This window comes from Lissotriton vulgaris, chromosome 2_1, assembly GCF_964263255.1.
Source record: "Lissotriton vulgaris chromosome 2_1, aLisVul1.2, whole genome shotgun sequence".
NCBI classification, from domain to species: Eukaryota; Metazoa; Chordata; class Amphibia; order Caudata; family Salamandridae; genus Lissotriton; species Lissotriton vulgaris.
The window spans coordinates 394,847,567-394,866,440 of record NC_141687.1 but is presented as its reverse complement, the minus strand read 5'-3'; the positions used below and the strand labels follow the sequence as shown (position 1 = coordinate 394,866,440).

Here is an 18,874-nt window from a genome sequence, read left to right as displayed (position 1 = left end):
CTTCTTCCTCACTGCCCTTCCTGGCAGCTAGTGTCCCTCTCTTTTTCAAATACAGACCAGATAGCTGAGTTGAAGATATTTCTTGGAATCAGTTTGCATACCCTCCTCCGGTATTGTATTGCTTGGGTACCTCATTCAAAAGTAAGGAAACTGCTAATAGACATCTCTAGCAGATAAATAAGTTACTTGCCTTTAGTAACGTCTTACCTTGTAGAGACTAGATCTAGCCGCAGATTCCTTTTCGACCTACCTTTCCTACCCACTCCTTTACTTTGTGATTCCTTCTATGCACTCTCTTGCCTTTCATTATTAAAATAAAATATGATTAATATAAAAAAAAATCAACAAGAAGATTCTTCTTGGACACACTGTTTCCATAGTAATTTCTATACATGGCTTCACGTTTTAGAGCGGAAAGTACTCACGGAAGAAACTGACACCAGCCCATCAGGGAAGGCTTATATGGACTCTGTTGACATCACATCCGGTGGGCGGCGTTGTTGCGGAGTCACTCGACACCTTCTACCAACCCACTGAGGTACTGTTGTAGAAAGGTTTCTGGATCCGGTCTGGCACCTGGGGATAATTCAAAGGTAATTAATCTGCGACTAGATATAGTCTCTACCATAAAAGATGTTACCAAAGGTAAGTAACTTATTATTTTCTGAGTGAGCCAAGCTTACAGTTTCTTTCCGTGCTGGACCTAGTCTTTACATGATGAGAGCATTTCTTTCGCTGCTGCTAACAATACTGCGCCTATACTCAGTCAGTAAACCTTATGCTACAGCAGTCCAGTGTTGCATCTGTTGTTTGTGTGGGAGAGAGGTCTGCGTTTTTGCCGCTTTTGCTGTCCCTTTCTGTTCATGTATGTAATGGTTGCACTGGTGCTGCTGATGCTGTCAGTTTTATACCCAGAAGAAAAGCCAACCCTGCTTCATTGTGCTAAACCTATTTTATATATGTGAAGAATGCTGCCCTAGTTCGGTTTCCATGTTGAAAACGTGTACTGCTAATGCCGAGTGTTCTACCTGTTCTCTTTGCAGAACGTTTTCCGTGTTGTTTCCCGTTCTGTCTGTGAGTCAGACTTGCACTCTTGTACACTACAGATTATCCTGTTCCGTCTACAAGAGGCAAAATTATACTGTTTTTATCCAGTGTACTCCATGAATTTGGAGGAATCCTTCTCTGGTCCTGCACTTGTCGGCAATTGAAGCAAGCTAGCATTACTAGTGCTTATTCCCCTGTCAATCTGCGCGTTAATGGAAGATTGCTTACCCTCTTAGTCCAACACATCCAGAATGCGGTTGCCTGCCTTACTCTTGTCCTGAGCATATGATCTAGGATTTCTTTTTATCTCAAAATCTCTGAACTGACTTGCAACACACAAACAGAGTATCTTCAAAGCATTATGCCTTTGTCATAAACTGCCTCACGCTATTTATACTACTTACCTGAAGTACCCTGGAACCAGCCAACCAGGACTCTTCGTTCTAGTTCTGCCTCCCTTCTGACAGTTGTAGGGTTCAGGAGATCTCTCTGACTGTTCCTTTTGGGTCTTCACAGCTAAATTCTAGAACACTCTTACTTTCAGTCTGTGGTCCATTAGCTGACAATTTTCAGTCAAGACCGTATAGCCATCAACACAGCTATTCAGCCATTCATCCATACTCTCCCCCATTAATGATACATTTTCTGAGGCACTCACCCATCCACCGTTTGGCTTATTCTCACATTTCACTACACAACCATCTCTATCGCAACATGCACAAACATGTCAGTACGTATTTAGGCTCCTTGGCTTATAAAACAGATAAAAATATTATTTTTAGGCAGCAGCATGTTTACTTGTGATTACTTTTAGGGTTTAATAATTGTTGCTTATCATTGTAAAAAAAGAAAAACATGCTAGCTTCCCAAGGTCAGTACTTACCAATGCTTTATTTATTTTATTTATTTATTTATTATTTTTATTTCTTGCATTTATATGGCGCAACAGCTACCCTGAGGGTTTCCCGGCGCCTTGGATCTATGTTACACATGGAAAGAGAGGGAGAAGCACTATTGATTAAACAGCCATGATTTAATTCCCTTCCGGAACCGAAGGTAACATGGTTCCAGGCGTAAAAAGAGCGGAAGTGAATATCACAGTGCAGGGGCCAGATGGGCAAATGAGCGACCTCCCATCCGAGTCCGGTTGACCCTGGGAACTGTGAATTTTGCCTGGTTCATGGAGCGCAGATTATGAGAGGGTATATATTTCTGGGCAATCTTGCATAGATATACAGGCGCTTCTCCGGAACTAATCTTAAACATGTAGCATAGTGCCTTAAATTTAACTCGGCTGGAAATCTTCAACCAGTGTAGCTTCTTAAGGTGATCTGTCATGCTTGTACGGCCTGGGAGATTGAGGAGCAGTCGTGCCGCAGAGTTCTGGACCACCTGAAGTCTGTTCAGGATGCTTTTTGTGACACCCAGATAAAGCACATTTCCATAGTCTAATCTCGAGCTAACTAATGCCTGTAATACTGTTCTCTGTGCATCGTCTGGTAGTTGCCATAAAATTTTTCTCAGCCATTTGAGGATCAAAAAGCAGGTTGAGGCTGTTTTGGCTATATGTGCACACATAGACAGCTTATCGTCAATTATTACCCCTAGGTTGCAAGCAGATTGTACCGCAATCGGGGTTGCCCCCATTTCTGCTGGCCAGTGAGTCAGGCCCCAGAGATTTTTTTGGTTACCAAAAACGAGCAGCTCCGTTTTTTCCCCGTTCAGTTTTAGTTTCCTGGAGTGAAGCCAGTTCGCTATTCTTAGGAGCCCAGAGCGAAGGGGAGAAGTTCCAGATTTGTCTGTGGGTGTGAGGGAGAACACAAGTTGCGTGTCATCCGTATAGGAATAAATTGTAAGACCTATTTCTTCCGCGATCCTGGCCAGTGGAGTGACATAGACATAAAAAAGTAACAGACTTAAAATTGAGCCCTGGGGTACCCCATAGAGGGACTTTTGGACCTCTGAGGAATTATTTCTGGAGAAGACCTGAAAGGTCCGATTCAGGAGGAATTCTTCCAGCCATTTCAATGCTTGTTTTCAAAGTTGTGTATGATGTGTTTAAGTAACATTTCAACTGCCTGCAAATTTAAGTTCTTGGTTAGGTGATGATTTATTCTTCTCTCCTTGACAGTAATTTTAAAATGTTTGCACACCTGAGCGACTTGTTTTTTTAAAAACATCACTAGCAAAACAGCCAAACTGGAGAATGTTTTTTACATTTAAAATTAATTTAATTTTAACTTATGCAATTTTTATTGCAAGCATATTTGGGCCATATTTAGGTGATTACATATTTTCTTTTCTTTTTCTTTTTGTGTTCATGCTTGCCATACAAATATTTTATTTTAAAGTGACCATCTTCCAGACCTATTGACTTTGCCAATGTTTGTAGTTTCATCACAGTGAACTTCTAGGAAAGTCACATTGTGTTGGTGGTATCTGTAGCTACATGTCTGAGGGATTAGGGACCCTCCTGCCTCCCCCCCCCCCTCCATCCCCGCCAGCAACATGGATTTTCTACATCAGATGGTGCTTCTGTGAGCTGTTTTTAATCTGTGTTTACTAGGGCTTGCGCACTTCTTTTTTTGGCCAGCAGAGGGAGTAAAGTTTTATTCAAATAGTATTGTTAGATTTCAAGTTAGTGAAGCCCTTACCTGCTGCAGTCCAAAGTGTGGATTGAGCCTGGCTGTCTCCTAGTAGATTCTGAACAGGAGAAGCAGCTTCCAACTCCCTGGCCAGCAAACCTTGTCTGGGGTCGCTGGGACCTTATATGATCAGCTAGTAGTTGGTACATGTTTACACTGATTGGTGGTTGTATTTGGTGTTTCTGTTGGATTAGGGTTAATGTCCTCATTTGTCGGGTATTTGAGGGTTCTCATTGGTTTCCGGGTCTGTGATTCAATCATTGTAGGGTTGGGGCTAGGGTTAGGATTTCTATTGGAAGTAGGGACCAGGGCTTCCCATGTTATTGGTTGTTGTGAGTAGGGTGGGACTAGGGCTAGGGTTAGACCTTTAATTGGAAGCAGCGATTAGGGCTTCTGGTGTGATTGGTTGCTGGACTAGATGTGGGACTTAGAGTAGGGTTAGGCTTTCTCTTGGAAGTAGGGACTAGGGCTACCTGTGCCATTGGTTGCATGGACTTTTTTTGGGACTACTGGTAGGGCTAGGGCCTTTATTGGACGTAGAGATAAGGGTTTTTGAACTGATTGGGTGCTTGGACTAGGGCTAAGATTGTCTGTAAGGTCCTGGTCTCCTATTGGTTCTAGATTGTAGGGCTAGTGGTGTGATTGGATAGTGTTAGGGCTAGGGTTCCCATTGGTTGAAGGGGTCACCTGATTACTAGGGCTATAAAAAAGGCCAGGGATAGGGTGTCTCAGCCCGGGCGTCGAGGCTAAGGGCAGAGAGGACAAGGGCAGTTGCCTGTTAAGGGCAGAGAGGACAAGGGCTGCTGCCTGTTTGAGCCTGTTCGAGACTGGTCGGGACTAGGGCCAGAAATGCTGCCCTTTTTCTCATTTAGCAATACCCATCCGACATCATCCACATTAACAAACAGAGCAACACACTCACACTAAATGTACACCACGCACAACACTATGCACAGATTAATGTACGAGCATGCACTAAAAACCCAACCAAACCACATCTACACACCCTACTATCCCAACTACCACACATATCTACCATCACCTACAAACAGTACACAACTCAATCCTATACCACTAACCAATACATTCATCACTAACACAACGCCAATCAACACCATACATAACTACATCCCATTTAGACACACTCTCCCTGCTGTAATTACACCTAACAGACCACCTTTTATCACTAACAAAAATATAGTCATCCTTCCATCAGTTGTCCAACAAACACCCTCCTCTCCCTTCTACCATAATAACACCAATGCACAACACACACACTGCACACCACCACACTTTGTAACTCTTGCAACAAACCTCTAAGATAAACACTCTCACCTCTACTTCATTCCCTCCTACACACAACATACACTCTACTCATAAACACATCACCACCCCCTCTACGTCACAACCTCCTCTCACAAACAATACTACACAACCAAATCCATTGCATGAAACATATACATCAGCACCCTTTTTCACTACTCCTCAAAAGCAAAACATATCACACACACCAGCACAACAAGATCTTCAAAGCGCAACACCTCATAATACTTACCATCACAAAATACAAACATATACCCACCTTTCAAACCACACAAAGGAACAAACTCCAATGCCAAGCTCTCACTATTCCACCACACCTAACACAGATACAGCAATACAGCACCTCTCTTCTAACCGCCTCTCATCCATTGGACAATTTAGAACATTACTACATGACCCACATGCTGCACCACCTCCCATGACTCATACACCTGCCGCCTTTAACACAAGCAAAAAATATAAGCAACATGCCACACCTCACAACTTTGCTTCCCCATGTCTACTTCACAACACAGCACTCCAACTCACTCTCAAACACCATCTCCAACACATACACATACACATACACATGCAGACCCATCAAAATGCCTTCTTATCATGCTGGATGAGGAACACGATACAAAACAACTACACGATTGCTATCCTAATACAGCTAATACCAGCACTAAAAACACACCTACTGCAAACTCACACAATACTAATCACTCTTCTACCAAACAAAGTCCCACTATCACCAAAGACCACTCACTAAACTGTCTACTAATAAATGCACGATCCCTCTCTAAAAACAAGCATCACAACTACTACCTTCTCACCGACGCAAAACCAGAATTACTATTCATAACGGAATCATGGTTGGGAGAAGATATGGCTCCAGTCCTGCATGAAGCCATTCCTCTAGGCTATCAAATAATCACCCAAAATCGTATAGCCAAAAAAGGATGTCGTCTAGCTGTTGTATTCAGGCAAACAATACATATTACTAAAATTGACAACATCTCCATAAAGAATTGTGAGGTTCTTCTAACAAGATGCAATCCTACACCGTCTTCCTCCTGTAACTTCCTGCTCCTTTACAGACCTCCACCTAGCAAGGCAACATTCCCAGACGCACTTATAGACACAGTTTCAAACCTGAAAACAATACACTCCAACTTATGCATTCTGGGTGACCTTAACATTTGGTTTCATAAACCCAGTATGACCCATCCAAAAACTATAATCACCGGCCTAGACGCATTGAACCTGCATCAGATTGTCATCAATCCGACACACATCCTTGCTGTGTGTGTGTGTTCTTCACTCCTGAGGCGAAAAGCCGGGAGGTTGCTCTGCTAGTGTATTGCCTGTGTTTCTGTACCCCTCCCCTGATGTGCCACGGATTTTGAACCTGTTTTTAAAAATCTTACTTATCTGGCATTTGCACTTTGCCTCGATTACTGAGCGCTTTTAAATAGCTTTACCCGCAATTCCCGCACTTTGGGCCAGCTCTCAGCCGAGTTAGGTGCTGAGTCGGCCGGTCCCAGGGATAAATTAGCAGCGGCCATTTTGGTTTGAGAGGAAGCGCTTTGCGCAGTCTAGCGCTTAGTGTAAAAGGGGGCACTTCTGGCTGGGCTTAATCCTTGCTGTGTGTGTGTTCTTCACTCCTGAGGCGAAAAGCCGGGAGGTTGCTCTGCTAGTGTAATGCCTGTGTTTCTGTACCCCTCCCCTGATGTGCCACGGATTATGAACCTGTTTTTAAAAATCTTACTTATCTTACATTTGCACTTTGCCTCGATTACTGAGCGCTTTTAAATAGCTTTCCTCGCAATTCCCGCACTTTGGGCCAGCTCTCAGCCGAGTTAAGTGCTGAGTCGGCCGGTCCCGGGGATAGTTTAGGAGCGGCCATTTTGGTTTTGGAGGAAGCGCTTTGCGCAGTCTAGCGCGGAGTATAAAAAGGGGCACTTCTGGCTGGGATTAATCTTTGCTGTGTGTGTGTTCTTCACTCCTGAGGCGAAAAGCCGAGAGGTTGCTCTGCTAGTGTACTGCCTGTGTTTCTGTACCCCTCCCCTGATGTGCCACGGATTTTGAACCAGTTTTTAAAAATCTTACTTATCTTGCATTTGCACTTTGCCTCGATTACTGAGCGCTTTTAAATAGCTTTTCCCGCAATACCCGCACTTTGGGCCAGCTCTCAGCCGAGTTAGGTGCTGAGTCGGCCGGTCCCGGGGATAGTTTAGGAGCGGCCATTTTGGTTTGGGAGGAAGCGCTTTGCGCAGTCTAGCGCTGAGTATAAAAGGGGACGTGCATGCCTCCGCGCAGCGGACACGAGCAGCGGACGCGCCGGACCTGCGCTGGAGTCGCGCCTGAGTCCAGCCCGTCTGCGCCCGTCAGCACCAAGGAAGCACCGGGAGCCAGGGAGGTTACACCTCGCATTACGCTTCCCGACGACTGTGAGTTATACTCCCTCTCCACATTACTCTCTGTCAGACCTCCCTTGTTACCCTGTCACCATACTAAAGCACCTGATGATATTATCTGTGGCTGTAATTCTACTCTACCTGCGGGTACTCGACAGTCCATGAAACATCGGACAAGAGCGTCGGCAGTTAAGGTGTCAGACAGCCCTGAAATGGAGCCTGGCTTTCTTATTAACGCCAGGTCAATGGTTAAAAACAACATAGCCCTTAAAGAGTTTGTATCTCAGAGGGAACCCCCTTGGGTCTTTATAACTGAGACATGGAGTTCGGAGCCCGCTGGCCCAGATCTGGTCGATGCTAACCTGGAGGGCTATGCCCTGGTTAGAATGGACCGAGAACGGCGCAGAGGTGGGGGGCTGGGAATTCTTTGTAGGGACGGTTTTATGTGTCGCATTGACCCCCTCTCGTCCCTTTCGGATAAATATGAAGCATTATACTTCTCAATACTGTTTGCCCCTACGGCTTCCTTCTCTGGCATTCACTGTTAAGGGCCTCCTGGCCCTAGGGCCACCTTTTCCGATGATATACTTGAAATGCTAGAGCCCTTTATTGATAGGCCTAATCTAACCCTCCTGGGTGACTTTAACTTTCACCTGGAGGTGACACAGGACAGAGACACGCTGTCTCTGGTGGAGGGCCTGAATGCCTGTGGGCTGAGCCAACTGGTAGTTGGCCCTACGCACCTGGCTGGGCATACGCTAGATGGCATCTTTTCCAACGACAACAGGTTGGTGAATGGGACTCCCAATTCCTCTATCTTGGTCAGACCATCGGGCAGTCCCTTTCCTTCTAAACCTTCCAGCCTTGGCCCCCAAACAAGAGAATAGGAATGTATGGGAAACTAGAAGAAATTATAAAGAGGTCTGTAATAGTTCCTTAGCCCCATTTCTGGTGGAGGTCAATCCCTCCCTCCTGCCAGAGTCTAATGCCGCCGCATGTAGCCTGTCCAATGCTCTAGGTTTGGCCATGGACCGTATAGCGCCGCCTAAAAAAACATTACTCGGCCAGGAAGAGCTCCTCTGCTCCTTGGTATTCTGAACGTCTGAGGCTGCTATGGCAGAAATGCAGGCAAAAAGAAAGATCCTGGCTTGCTCAACCCACACCTTTCGGGATGAGCCAACATAAACAGGCCTTAAAGGAATACAAAAAAGGGATAATAGAGGAAAAAAGGGTTATTTTAGCAACACCACTGCCTCGCTTAAATCTTCAAGAGAGCTCTTTAAGACTATTAACATCTTGTCCACACTTAAATCCGTAAATTCTGTTGTTGGGACACAAGAGCTATGTGACAACATTGCGAACTTCTTTCATATGAAAATCGCTAACATACACAATGCCCTCGAAACTCAAAATCTTGATTTGGATACCATTCAGGCATCCATGCCTCACCCTTCAGCCATGGCTGGGGTCTCCGAGCAGGACCCTGCCCCTGTTTGACAAACTTTCCTAGGTTGTCACTGGAAGAGCTAAACTGTCTCTTCGACGCTACTAAGTCCTGTTCTCCTCTGGACCCCTGCCCTTTAAAAACACTTAAGGCATGTAGAGAGGTTGTCCTTCCCCCTCTGTTGGAGATCATGAATATGGCCATCTCTGAAGGACGTTTTCCCTTAGTTTGGAAAACCGCAGTTGTGAAACCTCTTCTAAAAAAGGCCTCCCTGAACCCGGAAGTCTTAAAAAACTTTCGACCCATTTCCTTACTTCCTGCCCCTGCCAAAATTCTAGAGGCCCATCTCAATCGCCATTTGGCTTCTTATCTGGAGAGGGAGAACCTGTTGGATGTCTCCCAACATGGGTTTCGAGCTGCTCATAGCAGGGAGTCTGCCCTCACAGTTGTGGTTAATAATATTAGATCAGAGGTTGACAGAGGACAGACCACGTTGTTGGTTCTGTTGGACCTGAAGGCAGCGGTTGATACCCTGTCCCCTTCAATCCTGGTCGACAGGCTAAAGGGGATCGGGGTGGAGGGCAGTGTCTTGAATGTTCTCTCCTCTTTCCTTCATCAGAGGCGGCAGAGAGTAAAATTGGGCAAGTTTTTGTCCCCCTACCCCAATCGGTGCAATGTGGGGTCCCACAGGGCTCTGCTTTGAGCCCTGTACTGTTCACCATCTACGTGACCCCACTTGCTAAGATTGTAAGATCTTTTGGGTACCAGGTGCTGTCATACGCTGATGATACTCAAAATATTGTCTCCACTACCCTGCCGATAAATGACTCTGCCCTCAAATTTCGAGCTTGCATGGAGGCAGTATCGCACTGGATGATACGTAACCATCTTAAGCTGAATGGAGAAAAGACGGAAGTCTTGGTCTTTGAAGGGTGCCAAGAGCTGTGTACGGGGGACTGGTGGCCGGCCTCCCTAGGGGACTGTCCCCAGCCTACTCATTCGGCCAGGAATCTGGGCATACTTATTGATCCTGCCTTTTCATTTGGCCGCCAGGTCAACAGAACAGTGGGCACCTGCTGCACTATCATTCAGACTCTAAAAAAGATTGCCCCATTGCAAAAAGACAACAGTCGCCTTGGTCTCCTCCAGGCTCGATTATTGCTCATCGTTCCTAGATTTAACAATGTGAGATCGGGAGGAAGAGCATTTTCCATCTTGGCTTCCAAATTATGGAACTCGCTTCCATCTGAACTTTCCAGCCAACCCTCATTAGGGGTTTTCCGTAAACTTTTGAAGACCTGGCTCTTCTCCCTGGCTTATTAAGCTTTATGGTATCCCCCTTATGTTGTTCTATGTCTGTCCGTTGCCTGCGCCTTGATGCCCTTCTGGGTTGAGTTTTGCGCATTATAAGACATCCATTCATTCATTCATTCACTGCTGGACATATGTCATTTTTGCTAATACTGATCTAGTTACCTTTTAAACTATAACTCCAGTCACATGGTCAGACCACCACTTGCTTGCCTTGCAACATAAAACAACGCTACGGACTCACCTAAAACTACCTTACATCCATCCACCTATCGGCCGTGGAACAAACTCAATTTGGAACACTTGGAAACACAACTAACATCCAGTACAAATCTGGAAACCATAAATTGTGTTCAAAATCTATATGAGTGGTTACAGGAAGCTTTTGACATCCTTATACCACTCAAAACCACACAACAGAACAAAAGAAAAAAAGGGCCTTGGAGAAACATAGAAAAAAAAGACATAAAACAACAAATTAGAAAGCTGCAACATACCTGGCTCAAAACAAACGCCAAACAAGACTAACTTCACCTACAGAAAATTAACAGATTATACAAGTCTACTATCAAAAAAGCTAAGAAAGGTATTTTTCAGACAGAATTCAAAATGCTAAATGTGCAAATAAAGAATTCTATAAAATACTCAATGAATTTCGCAAACCAAATTGCCTAGAAAGAACTCATCCTGTTACTCAAGATTTCATAGACAAAGTGGCAAATCATTACACGGACAGAGCAGACACGTTGGAATCGTACTTAAAACAGAAACAAAGCACCAGCACTAAACCTTGTACAAAACAACAATGCAAGAATGCTCTAATCAAGCCTCTCCGTTCCTTCCAACACATCTCACACGATGAATTTATGGACCTGGTCAAAGCAAGCAGGCCTTCCGGCAGCCCTTCTGACCTCTGTCCGCCACAAACTTTCAAGCCAATTCTTTTAACAACCTCTGCTGCCACTCCAGTAAGAAGAATCATCAACGATTCCTTAACTACTGGAATATTTCCAGAAGAACTCAAAAAGTCATATATACGCCCTTTACTGAAGAAAACAAACTTGGACCCGCTGAACCCTGACAACTACAGACCCATTGCAAATGGACCGTTCCTAGGCAAACTGATAGAAAGAGGTGCGTTCGCCCAGATGTCACAATTCATTGAAGAGAATGACATACTTTCAGACTTCCAAACAGGATTCCTTCCGGGAAGAGGCACTGAATCTGCCCTCCTTGCCATCTGGGACGACCTAAAGAATACAGTTGACCGCAACGGGGTTACTGCGCTACTCCTCTTGGACCTCTCAGCTGCCTTTACCACAGTTGATCGTGACACTCTGAAACAAAGACTCTATGAAGCTGGCATAGAGTGAACTGCTCTAGACTGGATCGCATCCTACCTTTGAAACAGAACTAATGTCATCCATACCCCACCTTTCTCGTCCAAACCGTACTCCACAAAAGCAGGGGTCCCTCACGGTTCTATCATCTCGCCCCTGCTTTTCAACATCTACATGAAGTCATTACCAGTACTGTTCAATAAATTTCACCTTACGTGCTATAACTATGCAGATGACACGCAAATACTCCTTCAACTGGAATGCGCCAAAGACATTGGAAAATCACCAATTTTCAGCTGTCTCAGAGCCGTGGATCAGTGGATGACCTGGAGCCACCTCAAATTGAATGCTTAAAAAACTGAAATACTCACGTGTGGCGATTGGAAACATTACAACCCGCTTGCCGCATGGCCTGATGAACTGGGATCACTGCCTAAAGTATCGAAGGAAGTAAGAAACCTCGGAATGACCATGGACTCCAAGTTGTCTATGAATGTCCAAGTGGATAAACTAGCAAGATCAATCTTTGCTACTATAAAAACGCTGCGACACATTTTCCCTCATTTGAGATTTCCACACAAGGTCCAAGCTACCATCTCCCTTGTTCTGTCCAAACTTGATTACGCCAATAGCCTCTACCACGGATCACCTTTAACGACCATGAAAAGACTACAACGGATTCAGAACTCTGCTGCCAGACTACTCTTGCATATCAAACCGCGAGACCACATCTCCCCTGCCTTGAAAGCCCTGCATTGGTTACCGGTTGCCAGAAGATCCACGTTCAAGCTGCTTTGTATCACCCACAAAGCAATACATGGAATGGGACTACTCTTCATCAGGAATAAAATCACCAAACACATTCAACAAAGGAACCTCCGCTCTAAAGGAGCATCTTGCCTCAAAATCCTACCATACAAGAAAAAAAACATGGGTGGCACATCCTTCTCTGTTCAAGCAGCCAAACTATGGAATTCTTTAGCCCCAACATAAGGTCCACCGACAACCACCTTTTCTTCAGAAAACTACTCAAGATTTGGCTCTTCCCCACATAAGCACCATACCCAAACAGAAATTTACAGCATATTCCTCGGTATACAAGCATTTTTTTCACTATAGATATGTACCTATCTTTGTGAATTACTTTGTATAAACATGTAAAATAATAATGTTGTTGAGAGAAAAAAATTATAATAGTAATAAATAAATAAAAATCATCTTTGGTCTACATGTACATACTTCCATTGTGCATCTATGTACCTTCCATGTACTTGGATATGTGTGTCTGTTACTTTTCTCCTGAAAAAGCATATCCAATGCTTCAATATTTTTAATCTACATATACTTACCTCCTTTATGTATCTATATACTTTCAATGTAATTACGGATCTATATATTTATCACTTTCTTCTAATTTAGCATTTCCAATGCACTACCCTATTTCTCAGCCTATACTTCGCTCAATATATCTTCTAGCCCAACCTTCTGACACATCTCAAACGTCTTCTACTACTCCTTCCAATGCACTACCCTATCTCTTTTCCTATACATCTATCAATATATCCTCTACATCCATTCTCTCATTTATCCCAAACCCCATACCACTACTATGATTGCCAAAATAACCATTTCTAGACTCTCTCCTACTCTACCACTCCTTGCATCATCTGACACCTCTTTTACTATACCGATCCCCTAAAACAAACCTTTCTACACTCTTCCCTCTGAGTCCTCCCCTCCAAAACTCCTTTTTACTCACCCAAAAGCATCCTCCTACTGCTAAGACCTAAAAAAAGTTATCCTTCACTCTTTTATCCCCCCACTGTCCTTTTCAATCGAAATTAACAGACTAACATGTTCACTTCTCAAATTCCATATTAAACTGTACTAATATACTCCCCAAATAACTGAATAACATATCCACTTCTCAAATTACTTCATATTTTTTTACTATACTATTTTTCAACAGTAATCCTTTATGGGTTCCGGAGTGGCGTGCTACTCGCCAGAAAAGTGCTTCAACACCCATCAGGGGTAACAAGTGCTATATGAATGCAAATCTTTCTTCCCCTTTTATCCCTCCGCCAACCTTCTCACTCCAAGTTACTGACTAATATCCACCACTGAAACTACTTCATATTTCACCATATTAATTCACCACTAATCCTTTGTAGGCTTCCTGGTTAGCGTGCGTCAACAAGCGCTACATAAATACAAACCTTTGTCCTCCTCTATCCTTCTGCTATCATTCCAAATTCAATTAACTGACTAACCTATCCACCACTCAAAATATACTTGCATGTTTCACTATGCTATTTCAACACAAATCCTCTATGGGTCCCGGAGTAGCGTGTTAATCGCCGAAAAAGCGATTTGACGCCTCCTCAGGGGTAGTAAGCGCTGTATAAATGCAATTACAATACAATGAAATAATATGTTTAATTCTACACACTTACATTGCAGCATCACACCAGATCTATCTCCACCTTCCTCTACTATGAAAATGAAGTCTTTCAGCATCATTGATGCTCTGCACACACCTTTTCTTTCCCTATCTACTTGCTTGAATCCTCTCTACATGTTTTTTCTCCCTGCGTGTTTTTTCTCTGACCAAAGATAGTTGCCTAACGTACATATGCAGCAAACTGGTAGAGTACATCTCCTCCTCTTTGTCATTTGCTTAAGGTCCTTTATCTTCAGGGGATCTCCATTGGAAATCGTAAGCTGGAAGGAGAATCAAGATGGCCGTAGGGGTGGGTGTTGACTTTACAAGCACCACTTGAAGCCTCGGTGCATTACTCACACCTTCAGAGCAATATTTTATATCAGTACCTGCATTTTACACACAAACAGGACGTGGAAGTCAACAGAAACGAACACTGGGCTTTATGGTCCAGTGCCCATCTTCTCCTCAGTTAGTCATTCCCACATATTGGCACTTCATTTTTTTTTTACTTTTAATTAGTAAACTCTTTCTAATAAATTGTTAATTTAGGTTTATCTTATGTCTTTATGTAATTTGTGAAATTAAAATTTCTGAGAGAGAATTAGGTCTTGAGTAAAGTTATTTGAAAAGAAATGGGAAATGTGGATATTGGCTTTTCAGGTTCTCAATCTAGCATCCAAAACCTCGCACCCTAGTTTATGAAGTTATTGTTAGAACTTTTTAGTGTTATGTAGAATGTTGGATAATGGCTCACTAATTCCATGTGCCTCAATAGGGTGATAAACTTTGTTTTGTGTTGGTGTGTCCGGAATCACTGCACCCAGATGATATATTAAAATTGGGGGTGAAAGGGGTCATGTCTGGTTTAACAGTCGAAGTTTCCTCGGAGTAGCTCACTTGTGTGAAGCCCAGCTTATTAAATTGAAAAGCTTTTGCTTGGTTGAATTACTATACACATACAAAAATGTAGATTACACAACAGTAATAATACTAGTAGCTCTCAATGCGTTTAATTGAAGATAAATAGCTCTCAGTACAGAAATAATGGAGACCCAAGATAGACATCAGTTTTCGTTTTATGGTATGGAACAGTCTGTTAGGTTGAAGGGGGACGTAGGACCTGGCTGGTATTGAAATACCAGGGGAACAGTTTACTTTTAACGGAAGTACAAACAGAAATTATAGATGTATGGGCTAAACCTCTTCAATTTATTCCTCTTGCAACAGAATCAGGAATTTGGGCTCGGAGGTTCACCTAATTGAGGACCTGATGGACCCGTATCTCCAGCATGGGGAACAGGGCATTATGTTTACGACCTTGAAGGTGAGTGTGGAACTGTAAATGTGAGTAAACTATATAATCTGTCATCCCATATAGCTTATAAATACTGCAGTGGTATAATGGAGTGAGAATGAAACTTGTAAAACCATTTTTCTCATTCAAATAAGCTAATATTTCAGAAAGCTCAATTATTATCTAATCAATATTGTACTGTACTACCAACAATTGAAGACAAGATCTGTGAATTAGTTGGTGGGGCGAGGTAAGATTCTAAACTAAAATGAAAGGAAGCATATGTCTTCCTCATTTTTCATATGTCTTCTTCATTCAAGTCTAACTCGAGTTCACAGATCTCATTGCACATTGGTAGTGAAATGTGATTAATGAAACTGGATTTTATATCTTCTAGGCATGTTACTACCAGATCCAGCGTGAGAAGCTCACATAGACATCTGCTAATCCTGGCAAAGGCTCATTCACTGAGTAGAAGCTGTTGGAGCCTGTATGGTTTTTTCCTGTAACGAGGAGAGGTACCAGCAATCAGGCAGGAACATTTACTAATCACCAATGCTGCTGAAATAACCGGTGGGAAAAGAAGCATTGAAGGAAGTCAACTTAAAGATAGATTTGAGTGTCAAGCATCCAGCATCATTGGGTTTTTCAAGCTCAGTTCACTTGTCTCTCTCTACTGGAGGGATCATAACACTGACTCAGAGTACTGAATGTTTCAAACCTGGACTTCCTGCTTCAGGAGAGCAATGCACTGATATCAAATGGATGTTAGCTTCCATTTTTATTTCAACTGATTTCAGCATGCATTGACAGCTGATCCTCAGGCCATCATTGTAAGCACTTTCTGAATTGAACATTTTTCTCTGACCCTGATTTTATCCTTACTAAGGAAGCTACAAGCATCTCTTTTGTTTTCATTTGGTCAAGTGTGGCCTTCAAACTCCGTGAACATTTTTGGGCCAGCAGGAAGGGTGTCTGTTCCGGTCAAACTCATAAGCTAAGAGACCTTTCAAACTCATTTTTGCATTTTTTTTTAACAGGGACACTTTTGAGCTTCGTCATGTGAATGAAGACCAGCGATGAACTAGTGACACAACTGGCGTGACCTACTCTTGCTCCCTGCTACAATACCATTATCTCAGTTTCTGAGAGATTCTTTACCAGTTTGAAGTCGCAGGTGTGACCTACTGTTGTGGACACTGTCACTACAAAGAGGGGGCTAAGGTGTAAACCTCTGCATTTCAAAGTGGCTCTTTTGTCAGTGCTGTATGGGTTGAACATATATTAGTGGTTTTTGGTAGCTTCAATAGATTTAATAATGTAGGATTCGGGGTATCACATGCAGAACCACCAACCCCTTGAAGGTTTAACTACCATTAATCTATTCAGTTTACAGGTAGTTCTGCTGTAGCGCCTAAATGGTATCCATGATTGCAGAAAAAACTTGCTTGTAACCATGTTAGTTCGATTGTTTCTGCTTGTCTAAAATGATCAGCACTCTAACAGACACTGACTGTCAGTCCCATTCTGCTAGGTCTCAAATTCACTGCTCACTTATGCAGAGACATTTAAATTGATGATTCCTGGGCGCAACAGCCCAGAAATGACTATTAAGCAGGCAATATAGAATGTGTCATCCATGCAGAGCTCTGAGGGGTTTACTAGGGAAGCTGATATTTGGCATGTGTTCAAGTCCCTTTTTCCAGACTGAGACAGTGTATGGTTTCAGCAAATCTACATCTCTTTATTAATTGCCCAACTGCAGGTTTCTTTGCCTACATTAGATAAGGATCTGCATATATCAAAAGTAGTATTGCAGAAATTACTTCTAATTGGCGGTCTGGTTGCATGATTTTGCAGCCAGTCTTCTGCTTGTAGATATGTACTGTGTCCTGGGAGACCTATGCAGTGGTGAATATGCTAGGACCCGTGAGCTGTGAATATAATTGGTTGATGTCTGAATTAAGTTGGTACAGAGCTGCTATGTAGGAAACCAAAGTGTCCTGTGTACAACCCTAAGATTGTGCTTAACATGGGGCCAGTCCTTTGAGACCACTGCAGTTTGGCTGGGTTGAAAGCAAAGTTCCAGGTAAAGTTGTCCTCTCTGCGCTACTTTCACACTTCCCACCCCATGCCCCCAGCACATTGTTCTAACCGCAGACAGAGCAGGGCACTTTCTGTAGGCAGAGATGCCACCCGATGGGAAGTTTTCTGATTATGTAACGGCCAGTCAAAATCCTTTAAATGAAAACGTGTGTTTTACAAGTGTTCTGGTGTGTAGAGGCACAGACAGTTATTTGGGGCACTTATCACCAGGCTTACATGCCTTTATACCATTAAATGTTGACGGTATGTGTGTACAAAACTGCTGAATGCAGAAACTCATATTTTGCACAATCAAAAACACAAGCAAGTTGACCGCCATTTACTCCCTATGTCTTTTTATTCTATGTTCTCCTCAACAGCACTGTACTTGACTTTCGTGAGTGTAAGATCACTCAAAATGGCTACCAGAAGTATCCTTCAAGCAATTCCTAGAAATAGTTTCAAAATGTTAAGGTTGAATATAACAACATTTCTCATCACAGCTGCTATTACGGTTGCCTAGTGTGCTTTAAGAGTAAAGTTACAGATGGGGAAGGGTGGACCTGAACCTATAGTGTCTCCGACGCCTACTGTTTGTGATGCCTTGTAAACTAGAGGTTTACTGTTATTAACACTTTATCCGCCATTCAGGAACACAATGTCATTAGTTTGCACAAATATTTAAGTTAAAAAAAGCAAAGTGCCATACAGTGTTTGTAAAGTCACTGCCGAAAATGCTTTTGATGCAACAGCCAGGAAAACACACTGGTACCCTCCTAATGACATTTAAGTGGTTAGCCAGAAGGCTGATACCGCAGGTGCGCAAAAAGTACCAGATGCTTCAGATCCATTCCCCTTTTGTAAATCAGATCCATTGAGAGCCTGAGGTATAGGACTGACTGAAAGGGTGGGTTTTAAGTTGCTTGCAGAATTGTGTAGTGTTGATTGGAATTTTTTGACATGCATATTCAAAAGAATTTGGGCTTTTAAAAAAAATAAATGTACGTCATGATTTTATGGACATGTTCTAGGTACTTCTAAATTAATCATTCAATTTGCCCACAGCATGCTTTATATCTTAACCAATTTTTGTTGCAGGTGTCCAGAGCAGATAATTGCATCTGCTTGTGTGAAGTGAGTGGTGTTTCAAATGGAATCAGGTTATCTAGCCACATAAATGTAGGACGTTATCAATGTTGTGCAGATATCCAGTTTTCTATTCTCCGTAATTCCCACAGCTCTCAGTGATGACTTTTTTTCATAAATTGGTGGTCTTGAAATTGCTATTTCTACAAATAATACAAAGAATGTATCTGCTTTCAGAGAGTGTATGAAGGCAACTTTTACCTGAGGAGAATATCATGTTTCCACTTCGCAGGTCATCCTGTGATGTTGCACTTTTGGCTTTCTGACCCTCCTTCATAACTAGTGGGGACTGACTTGCACTGCTGCTAGGCCAGAAAGAGCTCTCAAATAAGATGATGTAACTTTAAAACTTTCTAGAGCAAAACATCATGCACTTCTGCTCCAGATGCGCAGG

General features: G+C 43.0%; 1 protein-coding gene across 1 annotated transcript in view; it reads left to right on the top strand.

Moving 5' to 3' along the window:
- The window catches only part of ALS2 (alsin Rho guanine nucleotide exchange factor ALS2), a 1,343,724-nt gene extending 1,325,373 nt beyond the window's left edge, over positions 1 to 18,351 (top strand). Inside the window, exons 33-34 of the mRNA XM_086955258.1 lie at positions 15,183 to 15,279; positions 15,647 to 18,351. Of these exons, the coding sequence (XP_086811384.1) occupies positions 15,183 to 15,279; positions 15,647 to 15,685 (136 nt within the window). The 3' untranslated portion in view covers positions 15,686 to 18,351. The remainder of the gene's footprint in view (positions 1 to 15,182; positions 15,280 to 15,646) is intronic.
- The last annotated feature ends 523 nt before the right edge of the window (positions 18,352 to 18,874 follow it).